At 47.5% G+C, this 19,677-nt stretch overlaps 2 protein-coding genes across 6 annotated transcripts in view; one reads left to right on the top strand and one right to left on the bottom strand.

Annotated features, from left to right (window-relative positions):
- The first annotated feature begins 171 nt into the window (after window positions 1-171).
- On the top strand, window positions 172-3,469 carry LOC134035185 (myelin-associated neurite-outgrowth inhibitor-like). Its single transcript, XM_062480097.1, is given in 5 exon segments — window positions 172-243; window positions 1,717-1,804; window positions 1,898-1,924; window positions 1,927-1,962; window positions 2,842-3,469. Coding segments are annotated over 4 exon segments (342 nt in total). The 5' UTR covers window positions 172-243; window positions 1,717-1,737; the 3' UTR covers window positions 3,054-3,469.
- A 166-nt stretch (window positions 3,470-3,635) lies between these two features.
- arhgef4 (Rho guanine nucleotide exchange factor (GEF) 4) overlaps window positions 3,636-19,677 on the bottom strand; it is a 41,676-nt gene continuing 25,634 nt past the window's right edge. For 4 of the 5 annotated variants that reach the window (XM_062480011.1, XM_062480010.1, XM_062480009.1 and 1 more), the window contains 9 exons: window positions 12,868-13,047; window positions 12,385-12,579; window positions 11,532-11,711; window positions 10,749-10,981; window positions 8,780-8,909; window positions 8,295-8,426; window positions 7,502-7,739; window positions 7,191-7,268; window positions 3,636-6,521 (listed from right to left, as the gene is read on the bottom strand). In XM_062480011.1, coding sequence (XP_062335995.1) covers window positions 6,367-6,521; window positions 7,191-7,268; window positions 7,502-7,739; window positions 8,295-8,426; window positions 8,780-8,909; window positions 10,749-10,981; window positions 11,532-11,711; window positions 12,385-12,579; window positions 12,868-13,047 — 1,521 coding nt within the window. In that variant the 3' untranslated portion in view covers window positions 3,636-6,366. The remainder of the gene's footprint in view (window positions 6,522-7,190; window positions 7,269-7,501; window positions 7,740-8,294; window positions 8,427-8,779; window positions 8,910-10,748; window positions 10,982-11,531; window positions 11,712-12,384; window positions 12,580-12,867; window positions 13,048-19,677) is intronic. The other variant, XR_009932318.1, reaches the window with a different exon arrangement.

Raw genomic sequence — 19,677 nt, forward strand, 5'->3', positions numbered from 1 at the left:
ATTGTTTTCAAAATATTTTTTTTCGGTACTTTTTCAATACCTCATCACTGGAGGGAGTTAACCACCCGGAAGTGACGGCAGTTATCGTTTACTGATTGGTTCGTTCGACAGTGACTTAAACGCACCACACTCACTGACAGAAGAGAACAGTAAACCATCCAGTTGTTCATAAACAAATACATAGCCTATATAGTAGGACTAACCAATACAATGTGTTTGAAATAAATACAAGAGCATACAGGCGTAAGTAACATTTGCTATAACATTATATATAGAGAGAGCTATTTTTGTGTTTAATCCGTTGTTGCTATGATTGTCAAAGACGCAGAGGTAGATGAAGCGTGAAATAAATCGCGAGGTAGTTCAGGCTACTCGTTTGTGTATGATACTGCAGGTGTAACGCCTGGGACACACTGGCTGATAAGCGCCTGGAAGCGCCCGGAAGCGTCACGATCGGCTACGAGTGGCGCAAAGCTGTTCACCCCAGACGCGCATTTCTCCGCGCCGGTCACCAAGACTTTCAGCTCCTCTGAGCTTTCCTTTATAACGCTGACATGGTACATAAACATGGAATAGGCTATATTTAGGAAACGTGTTATTCCAACATCCGCCCCAACAGCATCCCGGCACTGATCCTTCTCTACCTTGTCCTTGTAAAATTCGTGCTGGGGGTCATACAACTCCCTGTGCTTTTCAACTTCGAGAATTAATTTGATGTCGTCCATCTCCTTGAATTTCTCCGCTGATTTTCAAAATCGACTTGGGGGTTCTCCTTCGGTAGGCTATGTCTGCACGCGTGTGTGTTGTATGCAATGACAACTCGTTTATCTCAAACAAACAAAACTACTACTGGCATGCTGGCTCAACCCGTTTATTTTCATTCGTTTTTATCAGGGTAACCACATGGAACGGCCGTTCGTTAGGGTTAGGGGGTGCTGGTCGTGTATTGCATGCCGCACTATCTGATCAAAATGACAGTTACAGTCAGAGCTCGCGCAAGAAGGTGGAATGTAAGGGAGATACCCTTTCCAAAACTTGTAAGGACTTAGTTCGTGAAAGACCCAGAGAAACACGAGGCAAAATCCCGGACAAATTTGGAATCCCTGCCGGACGCATTTTTTAGGTCTTTTAGGTAAAAGGATGTCTGGTCACCCCAAGTTAGGTTTTATATAGGGTGAATATTGGTAAAGTAGGCTACGTAGCATCCAAAAAGTTTACAACTTTACAAATGTTCACCGTAGTCTACAATTAATGTAGTAAAATCTTAATAACATGCTTTTTTATTCAAATATAGCCTATCAACTAATATGGTGTATACCCCTCCTGTGTTCAGGAGGCGGCGCTGGTCGAATTTTTTCGCGAGACGTTTGCGAAATCGGCTGCAGGATGATAAAATACACCATATTAGTCAAGGCCGTAATCATAATACATATTGGGGGGGGGGACACATCCCCCCAATATTCAAATCTGGTCAAAATCCCCCCCCCCCCCCCACAATATATTGATATAAGAATATAAATAAAATATAAATGTGCAAACGCTATGACAGGCAACCACGCACGCTGTCCAAAATAAAAATAAAAACTAATGAATAAAAAAATAAAAAAAACGTTTTCAGGGGGGGACCCTCAGACTCCCCAGCAGATTCCCCCCCCCCTAATGCTGACTCCATGGCTACTGCCTTGGTGCATTGAAATAACCATCTTACCCCCCAAGCCTCTACGTACCCTGAGCATCATGAACCCTGTGTTCAGCCCTGCCCCCACAGGAGTTCCCTACAACACCAAGGGAATAGCATATCCAGGTGAGCCTAGCTTGTGGGTGTAATGTAACATACTGAAGATGTGTAGCACACCCTGAACAGTTCCAGCCTGTGTTGTGTGTCCTGGCTGTGCAGCGGGATTCCCTGTTGGCTACACCCCAGCCGCCCGGCCTACACGCCCAGCATGTACTCACACCCCAGCCCTTCCTCTCTGGTAGGAGACATGAATACGGACATTAACATGCTTTGCTGTTTTGAATCAATCGGTAGATTTTTTAAATTTAGTTTTTATTAAAGTAACAGTAAAACTAAGGAGTAAAGGAGGGGTTCACGTGTGTTGTGGAGGGGTTCACGTGTTCTCAGGAGGGGTTGACATGTGTTCAGGAGGGGTTCACGTGTTCTCAGGAGGGGTTGACATGTGTTCAGGAGGGGTTCACGTGTTCTCAGGAGGGGTTGACATGTGTTCAGGAGGGGTTCACGTGTGTTCAGGAGGGGTTGACATGTGTTCAGGAGGGGTTGACATGTGTTCAGGAGGGGTTCATGTGTGTTCAGGAGGGGTTCACGTGTGTTGTGGAGGGGTTCACGTGTTCTCAGGAGGGGTTCACGTGTGTTCAGGAGGGGTTCACGTGTGTTGTGGAGGAGTTCATGTGTGTTCAGGAGGGGTTCACGTGTTCTCAGGAGGGGTTCACGTGTGTTCAGGAGGGGTTCACGTGTGTTCAGGAGGGGTTCATGTGTGTTCAGGAGGGGTTCACATGTTCTCAGCAGGGGTTCACGTGTTCTCAGGAGGGGTTCATGTGTGTTCAGGAGGGGTTGACATGTGTTCAGGACGGGTTCATGTGTTCTCAGGAGGGGTTCACGTGTGGACACTTCAGTCCAAAGGACGAAAGCAGAGCGTTTTAAGGGTGAATTGTCTCCCAGCCTGTAACAGCCAGTGTGTATACTGTGTTGTTGGGAGAGCTGTGACCTGTTCCCCCTCTGTAACAGCCAGTGTGTATACTGTGTTGTTGGGAGAGCTGTGACCTGTTCCCCCTCTGTAACAGCCAGTGTGTATACTGTGTTGTTGGGAGAGCTGTGACCTGATCCCCCTCTGCCCCCAGGCTACTCTCCAGGAACCCCGTTTAAGATCTCCTGTTCCCCAACCACAGGCCCGCACTACGCTTCCTCCCTCAGCCCCTACCCCGCTATCTACCCTGCCTGTGTTTTTTTCAGGTCAGAAGATGGTAAAATGCAGTCATCAAAAAGAAAAATCCAAAGGAATTCACAAAGAAGAATAAGAATCGAACAGCATTGAGCCACCCTGACTTAAAGCCCAGGAGAACCTTGTTGCCTGTTCTGAACGTGATGCTAAGTCTTGTTCTAGAGGATAGGGCTGTCTACATTTGTCATTTTGTATTTTTAGGACTTGGAACCCTTTAAAACACTTATTTTAGTTTCTCCTCGTGTAAGCCTCATTATTGATGTTTGTCAAAGTTAACATCTCAAATCACTGTTGACATTTTTAACAGAATGTTGTATGTTGTTTTTTACAACCAATAATTCAAATAATTTAAGATCTACATGAAGTAACCTTATTTCCAAACTCTTCTTTTGTCTGGTCCTCCTCAGTCCCTGAATGGCTACCCTGTCATCATCGCCTCAGTTAAAGAATGTCTTTATATTTTGTGTTTTGTTATTGTATTTTCAAGAAAGACCCAAAATAAATGCAATTATGAGAGTTGTCAACATGTCACTTATTGAGCCATCTTTCAGTTTTCAGTGATGAATGTGCTACCTCTTATCTAGAGGATGTAATTACTGTCCTACCTATCTAGCTAGATAATGTGTAATGTAATTAGGGTTAAACTGTACTAGACAGGTCCGCAGGAGCCGGAGACACACTTTAAAGTTTTATTTTCCCGTAATTTGAGTGCATATGTAAACAACCATACACTTACAAATATAATGTACAAACACTTTTTCATTTAGTAATTTGAACAATCTAGAGAAATGTAACAATTGCGCAACTCAACCAAAGACAAACGAGGTGAAACTCTGACCCGAGTTCTGTCTGGAACAGCAGGATGGAGACCTAGTGATGCAGAAGAAAAAAAAATACTGTAAACCATTACAAGAATTTTACAGGAAATATTGGGATACTTCTTTGAATGTTAATGTACCATCTGTGATCCATAACCAGGCTAGCATGGTACATGTTCTCTTGGCTAGCATTGAACATGTTCTCTAATCAGGCGACCATCATCTGCCGTCAGCTCAGCTCTACTTTTATTGAAATGGAAAGTTGTTTATTTGCTACTGGGAAACAGACTGTCACTAGCTTGAGGATTCCAGATTCTGTGTAGCGGCTACTGGAGGACATATTGTAGGAGATATTGAGGAGGACCCTAACACCAGGCAGGAGATATTGAGGAGGACCCTAACCCTAACACCAGGCAGGAGATATTGAGGAGGAAAGACACCAGGCAGGAGATATTGAGGAGAATGTCGAGAGGAGTGTAACTGGAGAACACACAGCTGCTCTCCTTCATGTAGCAATGTGTGCCGCTGGCAGGGAGAGATTTGCTTGAGGGAACATCTAGGCAAATCTGACATGCATGTTACTCAGAGCAACACCAAAGGCTAGCATACCCAAGGGCTATCATACTTGAAAGCTAGCATACTCGAAAGTTAGCATACTCGAAAGCTAGCATACTTGAAAGCTGTTGGCATACTCAAAGGCTAGCATATTCTGTCATGTTTGTGACAACTCTGAGCAATGCTTCATATTTTACACACAACACACCTGATAGCAGTTCCGTAAGTAAAACAAAAAAAAGTATATATTTCATTCAAAACCAAATGTTTGGGGTTTGGGTAAAACATGCACTCCTGCATGCAGGTTCAGTATTTGGGCAGACCTGGAACCCTTTAACATGTCAAAAAATATTTAGGCAACTCATTACTACTGAACACAGCACCCTGCCATGGTTCATTTGCAATGCGTCAATCTGGAGGAGAGCTGCAGGACGTGAATGTCCAGCTTTATAGTATAACTAAACTCCAAAACCTCTTTTTGAGTTAGTTTCAGTTTAAGCTCCACAGAGCTACCTCTAAGAAACTATCAACATTACTTGTAACTTGTTATAGAAAGGCCAAATAAGTATAATGCTAAAAATAAATGGTTTTAGGGATTATCAGGAAATTATCAAAATAAATGTGGTAGTCCATCAAAAATGGTTAAGATTAGGCTAGGAAGAATTCCAGCGTTGCTGCATAGTAACAGCATACAAACCCTGACCCTAACCCTAACCCTCCCTTCATAACAGTTACCGACCCTTCAGACCCCAGCACTGATAAAAAAAATAACATGAATTTAGAAACATTCCAAGCACTATTAGGATGTGTGAGAGGAACTGTCAGTAAGAAGGGAGAATGTCCCTGTACTTACTGTAAATGACTGCTAAATGACTAAATGTAAATGTAAGATGTCCCTGCCCTACTTCTCTCCAGGTTTCATCCGTGCTTCAACAACTCTGTCTCACTGGTGCCTCATGAACATTCATCAGGTGAGGGAGGAATGAGGCTCCACATGGATCAGCAGCTAACCCTGACCCTAGCTAACCCTGACCCTAGCTAACCCTGACCCTAGCTATCCTTGACCCTAGCTAACCCTGACCATAGCTAACCCTGACCCTAGCTAACTTCATCTTAAATGAATCTGTTGCTGAAACCATTAAAAGGGAGAACGTTTTGTTTTGAAGCTTCCAAGCATGTGTTTGTATGTATGTTTCATGCCGTTAGGCTAAATTTAATCCATGAGATTTCAGATGGCACTTCCAAAAAGAAGTAATGAGTATCCAGTGAGCAGGGTAAGGCTCCAGATGTACAGGTGGGGGGGCTGAGTGGGTTTATGTATAGACTAGTATCTATAGACGTGTATCTATAGACGTGTATCTGTAGACGAGTATCTATAGACGAGTATCTATAGACGTGTATCTATAGACGTGTATCTATAGACGAGTATCTATAGACTAGTATCTATAGACTAGTATCTATAGACGTGTATCTATAGACGAGCATCTATAGACGAGCATCTATAGACGAGTATAAAGGTTAATGCCTTAGGGTTCCATACCCTTCTCTCCAACACCCAAATCAACATTAAAATTATCTCATACATTTTCACAGAAAGAAGAAACTTTCCCATTTTTTTCTCTTTTCTTCTTGACAGAAACAAACTTCAATAGAAAAACAAATTCATCTGGCACTGTGAGCAGTTGGCATTTGTTGAACACAAAACAAAACACTGATCATGGTCACATTGTCACAGTCAGTAGAACAGTAGCAGTATTAGTACCATAATTAGGAGTAGTAGTCGTAGCAACACTCTCCCATGGCAACGCTCTCCAAACCTTACTGTCCAGCAGAGCTTCTCCCATTCTGATTGTTAACCCTAACCCTATAAAGTGCTTTCTCAAAGGAAAAAGATCCTAATCAACATTGTCCTAATCTTTATCTTCACAATAATCAGTATATCAATTAGGACGTTACAAATACAAAGGGGGAAAAAAAGAGGAAGAATTATAAAGGTCTGTTCAGGCACAAGCGGAGAGCTCCCCTCTCCTCTTTCACTTCTTGAAGGGCGTGAGCCGGCCGATGTTGTGCCAGAAGGTGGTCTTGCGTTTGGGCTCGGCCAGCAGGAAGACCTGCTGCTGCGCCAGGGCGCTGGGCAGGGAGGGGTGCTTCTGGCGCAGAAGGAAGTCATAGTAGGGACGAGTCACAGCTGCATGGGGGGGGAAGAGAGGGGGGAAGGAGAGGGAGGGAAGAGAGGGGGGGGAAGAGAGGGGGGAAGGAGAGGGGGGGGAAGAGAGGGGGGGGAAGAGAGGGGGGGGAAGAGAGGGAAGAGAGGGGGGGGAAGAGAGGGGGGGGAAGAGAGGGGGGAAAGAGAGGGGGGAGGGGGAGAGGGAGGGAAGAGAGGGGGGAAGGAGAGGGGGGGAAGGAGAGGGAGGGAGGAGAGGGGGGGAGGGAGGAGAGGGGGAGAGGGAGGCAAGAGAGGGGGGGAAGGAAGGGGGAAGGAGAGGGAGGGAGGAGAGGGGGGGAAGAGAGGGGGGAATTGAGTTTTGAGGAGAGGGGGGAATTGAGTTTTTTGACATTGTAAAAACAACTCAATTTGCTTTAAATTCTTAGCCATTAATCAGGAGATAAACATGAAAACCCTCAATGATAATTTGTAATTGATACACACACACTGCTCTGTCACACGCTGCCCTTTCTACACACACAGCTCTGGGAGGACAGGAGAAACAATATCATCTTTCAAATAGATCCAGTCACATTTGGAAAAGGAGACAAAGTGTGTATCAAAAGGGAAAAGGATTCTTCCTGCCTGGGGCCCACACTCACTTTCACCCTGTCAAGACAACATTACCCAGAGAGCACACTGGGATCATACCTTTAGGCTTCCCTGCTGGATGGATTTTGCAGGCGTTCAGCATTGCCTGTTTCTTCTGCACCTCGGTGAGGGAGAAACCTGTAATTACAAAGAAGAAGGAAAAAACCTTTGAAATATAAAAAAATGTCAATATAAATTTTGCTTTTCAATTCATTCAATCATCACAAGGTGTTTCATTTATATTAAGCCATATAACAATGTGCTAGGACACATAGTACTGTTCTAGAAAACAGTGTATGGTTCTAGGACACAGAGTAAGGTTCTAAAATCCAGAGTAAGGTCTGGATGTGTCTGCGCAGATCTCCTCTCACCAGTCTCACGGTCATTCTGGACCTGTTTCCTCTCGTCAGAAAAGGCTTGCAACCAGCGCTGCTTCTGTTCCGGCTTCCTGGCGCACAGCAAGAAGTCTCCACTGGCTGAGCGCAGCTTCACAGCGTTCTTCACACTCACGTTGAAGTCCTTCTCCCTCCCGTCCTCTACATCCACCACCTCCACCTGCTCCATCAGCATGCGACCCTTATAGTACAGCATGTCCCTGCGCAACAGGTCCTGGGAGAAGGGAAGAGGGGAGAGGAGATGGGGAGGGGAGAGGAGATGGGGAGAGGAGATGGGGAGGAGGGGAGAGGAGATGGGGAGGGGAGAGGAGATGGGGAGCAGGGGAGAGGATATGGGGAGGGTAAGGGGGAGGAGGGGAGAGGAGATGGGGAGGGGGGAGGGGAGAGGAGATGGGAGTGGGGAGGAGGGGAGAGGAGATGGGGAGGGGAGAGGAGAGGAGATGGGGAGCAGGGGAGAGGATATGGGGAGGGTAAGGGGGAGGAGGGGAGAGGAGATGGAGAGGGGAATAGGGGAGGGAGAGGGGAATAGGGGAGGGAGAGGGGAGCAGGGGAGGGAGAGGGGAATAGGGGAGGGAGAGGGGAATAGGGGAGGGAGAGGGGAATAGGGGAGGGAGAGGGGAATAGGGTAGGGAGAGGGGAGCAGGGGAGGGAGAGAACAACCAAGGTTGAAATGTCTCTTGGTGTGGCTAGGCTTGGGCACTGTCTCGTAAACAAATCAAATGTAACTGTAGATGTGCAGGTCAGGGTTATGCAACTACTGATCTGGTACCTTCTTGCAGAAGACCATCTGGTGGTCGAACAGGAAGAACATGCGCTGCTGACTCCGACACTGGGGAGGAGAGATCTTCGTCAGCTCCCCGGAGAAGATCAGATCTGAGCTCAAACTAAGGATGTCTTCACCCTGGAGACACACACACACACATACCATGAGTGCATGCATACACATATTAGTGGTAGAGATGGGTGTAGCTCAGTGTTAGGGTGTAGCTTAGTGGTAGTGATGGGTGTAGCTCAGTGTTAGGGTGTAGCTTAGTGGTAGTGATGGGTGTAGCTCAGTGTTAGGGTGTAGCTTAGTGGTAGTGATGGGTGTAGCTCAGTGTTAGGGTGTAGCTTAGTGGTAGAGATGGGTGTAGCTCAATGTTAGGGTGTAGCTTAGTGGTAGTGATGGGTGTAGCTCAGTGTTAGGGTGTAGCTTAGTGGTAGTGATGGGTGTAGCTCAGTGGATGTAGCTCATGGTTGAGATGAGAGGCTCACCTCCCAGTCCTCTATGGAGCTCTGCCATTGGGCGATCTTATGGACGTTTTCCAGGCGGCGCTTCCTCTCATTGATGAGCCGAGCAACGTTCTTCATGGCGCTCAAAGCAGCCTCCACATCACTGTAATCCCTGTCAGGTCAGGGGTCAGGGGTCAGGTCAGGGGTCAGGATCAGGGGTAAGGTCAGGGGTCAGGTCAGGGGTCAGGATCAGGGGTCAGGATCAGGTCAGGGGTCAGGTCAGGGGTCAGGGGTCAGGATCAGGGGTCAGGTCAGGGGTCAGGACACTTGTTTACGCAGAGACACTAGGGTGCCAGCATCATTTTATGACAAATAGAACTAGCTTGTGTTGGTATATACAGGTGTGGTCTTGTTTAACTACCCTACAAATATTATCTTGGGCCCCACAACTTCAAATGCTACATCTATGTTTTTTAAGGGGGGTTAGGGTTAGGAATTAGTGATTGAGTTAGAAGTACATTACAGTTTTTCTCAGTCGCTTTGGTACATTTCTCAGATCAGAATTGAAATTCTCAAAACTACCTGTTCAATATTCACATCATTGTGTCACTTGTGCATGTGACGGTATGTAACAGACGTAGCCACGCTCCGTCACAACAAGGTGTCATTACATACCTGAGGAGTGAGTTTCACCGATTCACATCGGTTACATGCACATCAAAAAAGCAGTTTCTCATTTCTTTGAACAAGTTGCAAATGCTTTGGTACATCCATGTAAATGATTATGTACAATTCTCTGCTGTTTCCTACATTATCAATTGCTTATGTCATGTTGATCAAAATGTATTATAATGAATCTCTGTTGAATAGTCTCACCCCCCACAACATTTAGGCATTAGTTCATAGCATAAGTCTTTACATGCAAAATACATACAAAAAGTTGTCATAATATGTCAAGCATATTTCTATAAATTTCCATTAGACTTTTTTCTAAATCTGTCCTGAATTGGTAAATTGCTCCCAGGTGAATCTTGACTTACTCCAAGTAAGATGCATCTTATGAACCATCAACTGGCAAGTATATATATATCCGGAGCACAACACAATGTTACAATGTCTGACAATGGAAGGACAAGGAATTGGACGGGGTCAACTGCCAGAGAGAAGAAGAAGAAGAAGAGGAGTGAGGCTGCGTGTGGCGGAGGAGTTGGGAGGCAAAACAGAGGAAGAGGCAGAAGAGGCAGAGGACATATGCGCGTTCATGATGAGATAAGACACTCTAAAAGATTCTTTCCACACTGCATCGCAAGAGAAGATATTTGTTGTGATGTGGATGAGAATCTGTGAACCCTAACCCTAACCCCAACCCTAACCCCAACAGACAGGAACCTCAGGAGGTGTAGGAAGACTGCACTGTAGTTCCTACAGCACTGCATGTACAGTTCTATGTTCACATTTATTTTCCTTTCTGTATCGCAATGACATGGTCTGTCAACAAACTACAGTACAAACAGTAAAAGCGTATATGTGAATCTTGTCCAGTCTCTTGCAATCAAACTCTTACATACACTAAGGTGTAACCTACAATTTACAATAATTGTCATCAAAATGTTGCCATAGTTTACATCAGAACATCCCTCCAGAGTACACTGTTATATTGACAACATGACTAAGCAATTTGACTGTCTTGTCCGTACACAATGACATGTCATTCTGATGGCACTGATATGTTTATTGACACAGATATTTACTTTTGAAAGATGAACTAAGGATTCTGAGCAAGAGACTGGCTTTTGGAGGTAATCCAGGGTGTTTTGCTATTCGTACGAATTGTTTTGAGAAATGCACTTACTGTTGACTGTCGACTGCAAATGTCGAGGATGATTTGAGAAATGTACCAAAGCGACTGAGAAAAACTGTAATGGTTAAGGTTAGAGATAACACTATTTAGTGAATGGTCGGTCCTCACTAGGATATTAAAACCAACTTGTGTATAAAGGTGTGTGTGTACCTGTGTGTGGGGTTGGTGTATTTCAGCAGTTCAGCCAGCTGTAGCGGGTACTTGCAGATCTTCTGGACGGGAGTGAGCAGAAAACCATCCAGCGAGATGTCGATCATCTTCTGCAGCAGGCGGCAGGCCTCGAAGAAGAACACATACTTGTTGACCTTCATGAGCTGGGAGAGATGCACACAGGCACTCGGGTGGTTGTTGCAGTACTCAGAGTAGATCTGGAAGTCTGTTTGCTGTGAGAGACAGAGAGAAGGTTTTGGATTTAAACTGCGATCTCTGGATTTGAAGTTAACTGCTCTACCACTGAGCTATGCCCATCCACTGTTGTGTGTGTGAGGTGTGATGCGTGGGAGTGTGTGTGAGGTGTCAAATCAAATCAAATCAAATTTATTTGTATAGCCCTTTTTACACGCAAGCATGTCACAGAGGGCTTCACATATGCCCATAGAACTGCCCCTCAACCAACCTAAACCCTCAAGGAAGACAAGGAAAAACTCCCAAAAAACTCTCAACAGGAGAAAAAAAATGGAAGAAACCTTGGGAGGAGCAATTCAGAGAGGGATCAACGTGAGGTGTGTGATGCGTGGGAGTGTGTGTGAGGTGTGAGGTGTGTGATGCGTTGGAGTGTGTGTGAGGTGTGTGATGCGTGGGAGTGTGTGTGAGGTGTGTGATGCGTGGGAGTGTGTGTGAGGTGTGTGATGCGTGGGAGTGTGTGTGAGGTGTGTGATGCGTGGGAGTGTGCGTGAGGTGTGTGATGCGTGGGAGTGTGCGTGAGGTGCTCACGTGATCCAGGAACACGCTGCCTATCTCGCTGAGGTGTGGCTGCTCGGTCTGGAACCTTCTCTCCAGGTCCTTCAGGAAGCTCCTCTGGAAGCGGTAGATCTCCTCGATGTTCCCAAAGATGGTGACCAGCTGCTCCTCACTGAACATGTCTGTCCTCTTACGACACTGCCGGATATACCCCTGCACACGCAGTGTCATCACAGCAATGTCAGCAATACGTTGTCATGTGTGTTTACAGAGTGGAACACCGTGTGTTCAGAGTGTAACCTGGTGTGTTGAGAGTGGAACATGATGTGTTCAGAGTGGAACATGGTGTGTTGAGAGTGGAACATGGTGTGTTCAGAGTGGAACCTGGTGTGTTCAGAGTGGAACATGGTGTGTTCAGAGTGGAACCTGGTGTGTTCAGAGTGGAACCTGGTGTGTTCAGAGTGGAACACCGTGTGTTCAGAGTGGAACATGGTGTGTTCAGAGTGGAACCTGGTGTGTTCAGAGTGGAACATGGTGTGTTCAGAGTGGAACACCGTCTGTTCAGAGTGGAACATGGTGTGTTCAGAGTGGAACCTGGTGTGTTCAGAGTGGAACCTGGTGTGTTCAGAGTGGAACCTGGTGTGTTTGCAGGGTCTGATGGGTTCACTAGTCCATCACTTGAAGTCAGAATAAACCCTCAGTGTGCTGAGTTTAGGGTTCTGTGTCTGTGTCTCTGCGTTCTTGGGCTCTGTGCCACTTTGTTCTTGGGGACATTATTCATGGAAATAAAGTGTGCTACAGAGCTAGATACCATTCAATTCATGTTATCTGGGGAGTTGTTAAACTGGTATGTTTGACCTTTGAACCCGGACTTGGTTCCTCTCACCTCACAGATGTCTTTGAGGTGCTTGATGTAGTCTCTCTCTGTGCTCATGATCTCGTTGATGACGTTGGTCCTCATCTGGTCCCTGCAGGGCAGCGCCGCACCCAGCCCGCCCCACGCCCGCTCCTCCTGCCCCGAAGCCTCTTCCTCCAGCTGGGACAGGAAGTCCTCCATGGGCTCATCCTGGTTCACACGCAGCTGGGGGGCAGAGCGTCATGTCACCACGAGACCCTGGGCTCCCTGACATCACTCAGCTGGGCCACCCCACCACAAGCCCCATGACATTAATCAAAACTGTTAGCATGAATTACAATGACTATTTACCATTTAGATCATTAGATGGTGAAAATCACCAAAAAGATCATTACAGATACTAGACAGTAGAGACTTTTGAAACACTAGAAATGTTAGAAATACTAGGACCATTAAAGACACTAGAAACTAGATACATTGTAGATACTAAACATGAAGGTGACAGGAACTCACTCGTACGAAGCTGGCAGGGAACCAGCCTTCGCTGTCCAGGATTCGCCCCCACCACCACTCCTTGTTGCTGGCGTCTACAACCTCGATCACGTCCCCAGCCTTGAAGCCCAGCTCCTGGTCGTCCATGGTGACGTGGTCCCAGAGCGCCTCGGCAAACACCACACCACCATCACTGATCAGCTGGGGGTGACATCACCACAAACCTCAGGGTGACATCATAACCACACACCTCAGCGTGACATCATCACCACACACCTCAGGGTGACATCATCACCACACACCTCAGGGTGACATCATCACCACACACCTCCGTGTGACATCATCACCACACACCTAAGGGTGACATCATCACCACAAACCTCAGGATGACATCATCACCACACAGCTCAGGGTGACATCATCACCACACACCTCAGGGTGACATCATCACCACACATCGCACTAAGGAAACAATGTTCCTTAGGCGTTTCCACATGGTGGCTCAGCCAATGGGAGAGCCCCCTGCAGATGCTTTTCAGAAAAGTGATGGGAGTGATGGAAGTGATCATCCTACATCCACCAGAGCACCGTTACCCAGGCAACAGCTAGGGCTAGGGTTGGGTACCTATTTAGTTTAGTTTATTTCATTTATTTTTACAGGAACAGTGCACATGAATCAACGTTTCAGTAAAAGTGCCGGTTTTAGCCAGCCGGCTAAAGCCGGTAGCATACAGAGAGCAACAAGCAAGACGTACTGTCGACTAATCCTACTGCAACAACATTCCAACTGTCCTGCCACCAAAGCAGGTGAGACCAGCACCAGGTCCAGAGCAGGTGAGACCAGCACCAGGTCCAGAGCAGGGGAGACCAGCACCAGGTCCAGAGCAGGAGAGACCAGCACCAGGTCCAGAGCAGGGGAGACCAGCACCAAGTCCAGAGCAGGGGAGACCAGCACCAGGTCCAGAGCAGGGGAGACCAGCACCAAGTCCAGAGCAGGAGAGACCAGCACCAGGTCCAGAGCAGGGGAGACCAGCATTAGGTCCAGAGCAGGGGAGACCAGCACCAAGTCCAGAGCAGGAGAGACCAGCACCAGGTCCCAAGCAGGGGAGACCAGCACCAAGTCCAGAGCAGGAGAGACCAGCACCAAGTCCAGAGCAGGGGAGACCAGCACCAGGTCCAGAGCAGGGGAGACCAGCACCAAGTCCAGAGCAGGAGAGACCAGCACCAGGTCCCAAGCAGGGGAGACCAGCACCAAGTCCAGAGCAGGTGAGACCAGCACCAGGTCCAGAGCAGGGGAGACCAGCACCAGGTCCAGAGCAGGTGAGACCAGCACCAAGTCCAGAGCAGGGGAGACCAGCACCAGGTCCAGAGCAGGGGAGACCAGCACCAGGTCCAGAGCAGGGGAGACCAGCATTAGGTCCAGAGCAGGGGAGACCAGCACCAGGTCCAGAGCAGGGGAGACCAGCACCAAGTCCAGAGCAGGGGAGACCAGCATTAGGTCCAGAGCAGGGGAGACCAGCACCAGGTCCAGAGCAGGGGAGACCAGCATTAGGTCCAGAGCAGGGGAGACCAGCACCAGGTCCAGAGCAGGGGAGACCAGCACCAAGTCCAGAGCAGGGGAGACCAGCATTAGGTCCAGAGCAGGGGAGACCAGCACCAAGTCCAGAGCAGGGGAGACCAGCATTAGGTCCAGAGCAGGGGAGACCAGCACCAGGTCCAGAGCAGGGGAGATCATAACAACGGGATAGCCCCAAACATTGCGAGCAGCCAAAACATGAAGTATACATTGTGGAAAACCAAATAAGTGCCAAAGGGAAGAACCATAAGAGCATGCAGTTAAACAAGTTACAATTAAACAACATGAAACTCAAAAAAGTGCAAGAGTGTACCTGTAGAAAAACAATCAACAGTAAAATATTTCACAGCGAGTACAAGAATTTAAAACCGTTACAACTAACCAACAAGAGTAACAAGTCTCTCAATACGAGTCATTGTGATCCTGGAGGAAACTAACATCAGGTCCAGCCAAGCATTCCTAAGTGCCGTTGTACTCCCGGAACAAGTGCGTCTTGAGCCTTTTCTTGAAGGTGGGGAGACAGTCAGTGTCTCTGATGGAGGTGGGGAGTTGATTCCACCATTGGGGGGCCAGACAGGATTTCCTGTGTGAATAGCAGGTCCTACTGCACCAGGACATATCTACAGTACCAGGATATATCTACTGTACCAGGACATATCTACTGTACCAGGGCATATCTACTGTACCAGGGCATATCTACTGTACCAGGATATATCTACTGTACCAGGGCATATCTACTGTACCAGGATATATCTACTGTACCAGGATATATCTACTGTATCAGGGGCATATGTGGTGTACATTCACACACCCTGGAGTCACACTCCCCAATGGCCTCTTCTCCCCCTTCGGTCTCTGCCTCCAAACACTCCACACACACACCTCTACATAACACACACTCACACACCTCCACAGAACACAAACTCACACACCTCTACATAACACACACTAACCCTAACCCTCCAAACACTCCACACACACACCTCTACATAACACACACTCACACACCTCCACAGAACACAAACTCACACACCTCTACATAACACACACTAACCCTAACCCTCCAAACACTCCACACACACACCTCTACATAACACATACTCACACACCTCCACAGAACACACACTCACACACCTCCACAGAACACAAACTCACACACCTCTACAGAACACAAACTCACACACCTCCACAGAACACACACTCACACACCTCCACAGAACACAAACTCACACACCTCTACAGAACACACACTCACACACCTCCACAGAACACATACTCACACACCTCCACAGAACACACACTCACACACCTCCACAGAACACAAACTCACACACCTCCACAGAACACACACTCACACACCTCCACAGAACACACACTCACACACCTCCACAGAACACACACACCTCTACATAACACACACTAACCCTAACCCTCCAAACACTCCACACACACACCTCTACAGAACACAAACTCACACACCTCCACAGAACACACACTCACACACCTCCACAGAACACAAACTCACACACCTCCACAGAACACAAACTCACACACCTCCACAGAACACAAACTCACACACCTCCACAGAACACAAACTCACACACCTCTACAGAACACAAACTCACACACCTCCACAGAACACAAACTCACACACCTCCACAGAACACAAACTCACACACCTCCACAGAACACACACTCACACACCTCCACAGAACACAAACTCACACATCTCTACAGAACACAAACTCACACACCTCCACAGAACACACACTCACACACCTCCACAGAACACAAACTCACACACCTCTACAGAACACAAACTCACACACCTCCACAGAACACAAACTCACACACCTCTACATAACACAAACTCACACACCTCCACAGAACACAAACTCACACACCTCCACAGAACACACACTCACACACCTCCACAGAACACACACTCACACACCTCCACAGAACACACACAAACACACACTCACAAACCTAGACAGCACACACAGTCCATCCATTTAGCACCACCAATGATAGACTCTTCCCAACAGTTTTTCCAAAAAATCTGACTAATACATGTCAGCACATCTCTTGCACAGCCAACAACAAAATACTTCTAACGCCTGCCCTCTATATTCAGTACTGTGTGGTAGTATGCAGTATTGTGTACTACACTTCTGTCTAGTAGGATGCAGTACAGTGTAGCTGTGTAGTAGTTTTAGGGTAGGAGTGTAGTATTGTTAGTGTAGTATTGTTAGTGTAGTATTGTTTGTGTAGTATTGTTAGTGTAGTATTGTTAGTGTAGTATTGTTAGTGTAGTATTATTAGTGTAGTATTGTTAGTGTAGTATTATTAGTGTAGTATTGTTAGTGTAGTATTGTTAGTGTGGTATTGTTAGTGTAGTATTGTGAGTGTAGTATTGTGAGTGTAGTATTGTGAGTGTAGTATTGTGAGTGTAGTTGGCCAATGGTCTTTTACCTGCTGTGTTTCTGTCCTTCCTCCCAGGAGTCCCATTAACACAATGCTCTGTTATCTTTCTCTCCTCTCTTCCTCAGCGATGCACCGCACGTATGTGTGTGTGTTTACTGAGAGGCCAGCAGAAGTGAAGGGTGAGTGTGTGTGTCTACTTATCCATTTACGTGCAGAGGTTTTGCACGTATATCAATATGTGAGCAGTGTCTGTGTGTAAATAGATGCTACTGTGTGTGTATGAATGTGTGTGTGAGTGTGTATGAGTGTGTGTTTGAGTGTGTCTGTCTGTGTATGAATGTGTGTGTGTGTGTCTACTGGAAGGCGAGCAGGAACATCAGCACCACGTTGATGATGACGAGGAGCACCATGATGATAAAGACCACCACCTTCTGGGTGTCGGGGTGCAGGTTGCAGCGTAGCAAGGTGTTAAGCAGGCCGAGGCGCTGGCGACCTCTCTGGGACCCTCCTCCCCGGGCCATGTCTCCTCCGCCCGCCCCTCCGCCCGCCCCGCCCTCCTGCCCCCTCCTCCGACGCTCCCTCACCGCCCCCCCGCTGCCGCACCACACAGCGATGGGTCCTGCTCCTGCTGACGCCGCCGTCGCCCCCCTCCTGTCCACCTCCTGTTCTGCTCTCCTCTCTCCTCCTCTTCTTTCTTCTCCGACAACACTGCCTCTCTGCTCCCCTGCCACGGTGCTGCCTTCCTGGCCTCGAAGGCTTTGTGTGTGTGTATTTGTGTGTGTGTATGTGTTTGAGTGTGTGTATGTTTGTGTTTCAGTGTGTGTACGTATATATGTGTTTGAGTGTGTATATGTGTGTGTGTGTGTGCGTGCTGAGCACTCTCTTTCTGTGGCTCTCCTCCTGCTCCCGCTCTCTCTCTCTCTCTCTCTCGCGTCCTCCCTCGGTCTCACTGGCTACTTCTTCATCTTGTCAGGAAGCGATGCTGTATCTCTCTCTTCTGGCTCCTCATTCTCCTCCTTTACCTCCTCTGTAGTCTTCTGCCGTTCCTTGTCTGGGTTACGTGATCACGGCTCGTCCTGCTGCCCTAACATGGCAGCTCTCTCTCTCTCTCTGCCCCTCTCTCCTTTTTAGTGAGCACTAAAGCTAAAATGGTGCTCTGTCTGCCTGGAGCTCTATGAGAACGGACATCCATCTAGCTCCCTGGATCGCTTTTCTCTCTCTCTCTCTCTCTCTCTCTCTCTCTCTCTCTCTCTCTCTCTCTCTCTCTCTCTCTCTCTCTCTCTCTCTCTCTCTCTCTCTCTCTCTCCTTCCCACCACGAGCAGCCAATCAGATGTCTGAGTGGGCCAGTATCCAGGATACGGAGAGGTGGAGGCAGGCCTTAGCAACCCTGGGGAGGGGGCGGGGGATGGGGAGGTGGAGGGAGGATCCAGAATAATAAAAAGTGTGTGTGGGACAGAGAAGGAGGGGGGTGTGAGTGTGTGTGAGAGTTTGTGTGAAGGGCAGGGAAGAGGGGGTGTGTGAGTTTGTGTGTGTGTTGGGGGGGGGCAGGGAAGGGGGGGATCTGAGCGTGTGTGTGAGTGTGTGTGGGGGGCAGGGAAGAGTGTGTGTGTGTGTGTATATGTGGGTGGAGGTGTGTGTGAATACTCAGGTGTAAACACTGCAGCAGGGTTGTTAACCCTCCCAACAGAACCGTCTTCTGCTGCTACCCTTTGAGCATCTGAATGTTTGTTTGATAGAAATGTCTGTATATTTATAAACTGTATATGTACTCAACATGATTCCTGCCACACAACTCATGATGTACACAGTGATCCTCATCTCTGAAGCAATAGTATGCAGAGCATTAGAGAGAGTGTAAATTATGTTTCTATGCTCTCATGCATCACCTAGTCCCAGGGATGGTATCCATGGCAACAGTCCCCATGACCCAGCAGCTGATGCTCCCCTGTTGACAGTGGCTCATCGCCATGGTAACAGTGTGGCTAAGCATCGCCATGGTAGCACTGTGGCTAAGCAACACCCTGGTAGCACTATCCTTATCTTTACATCCTCCCCTCATCTCTTTCCCTTCAAGAATTGTCTGGTAGCTCTGAATATGATAGTGTGTTACATCTACTAGTATAAGATGTAAGGTAAAGAGAGCTTTGCTGCAGGTCAGTGGACAAGGCTGTTCTGCTGCGATGCCCTCGTGGTTTGTTGGGATCTGATTCGTTTACCCTGCATGACAACCAGAAAGTGGGAGGGATGACCAACTGACCAATAGCAGCTAAGCCAGAGGGTTACATTGCCGAAGAGGTGGTGCATACCCAGAATGCACCAGGAAGCTCATTCATTTACATTTAGTCATTTAGCAGACGCTCTTATCCAGAGCGACTTACAGTAAGTACAGGGACATTCCCCCGAGGCAAGTATGGTGAAGTGCCTTGCCCAAGGACACAACGTCATTTTGCACGGCAGGGAATCAAACTGGCAACCTTCAGATTACTAGCCCGATTCCCTAACTGCTCAGCCACCTGACTCCCTCATTCATACCCAGAATGCACCAGGAAGCTCATTCATAAACAGCAGCAAACTGTAGCAAGTTATCTGTAATTACAGCAGCAAAACCCACAATAACCTGTTGTTGCCATGTGGTACTCGTGTAGTGCACATGTAGTAATCATAAAGTACACATGTGGTAACCATGTACTACCAACATACATGAACGTGTCACTGAGTATGAAGGTGAACGAATGTAACACCTCTGTCACAAACTCACCATCTCAATCTCTCTCATGTCTTTCTCGTGAAACACACTGGTGTGAATTACAATCAAGCAAAGTTACCG

The sequence above is a fragment of the Osmerus eperlanus genome, chromosome 15 (genome assembly GCF_963692335.1).
Source record: "Osmerus eperlanus chromosome 15, fOsmEpe2.1, whole genome shotgun sequence".
In the NCBI taxonomy this organism is placed as follows: Eukaryota; Metazoa; Chordata; class Actinopteri; order Osmeriformes; family Osmeridae; genus Osmerus; species Osmerus eperlanus.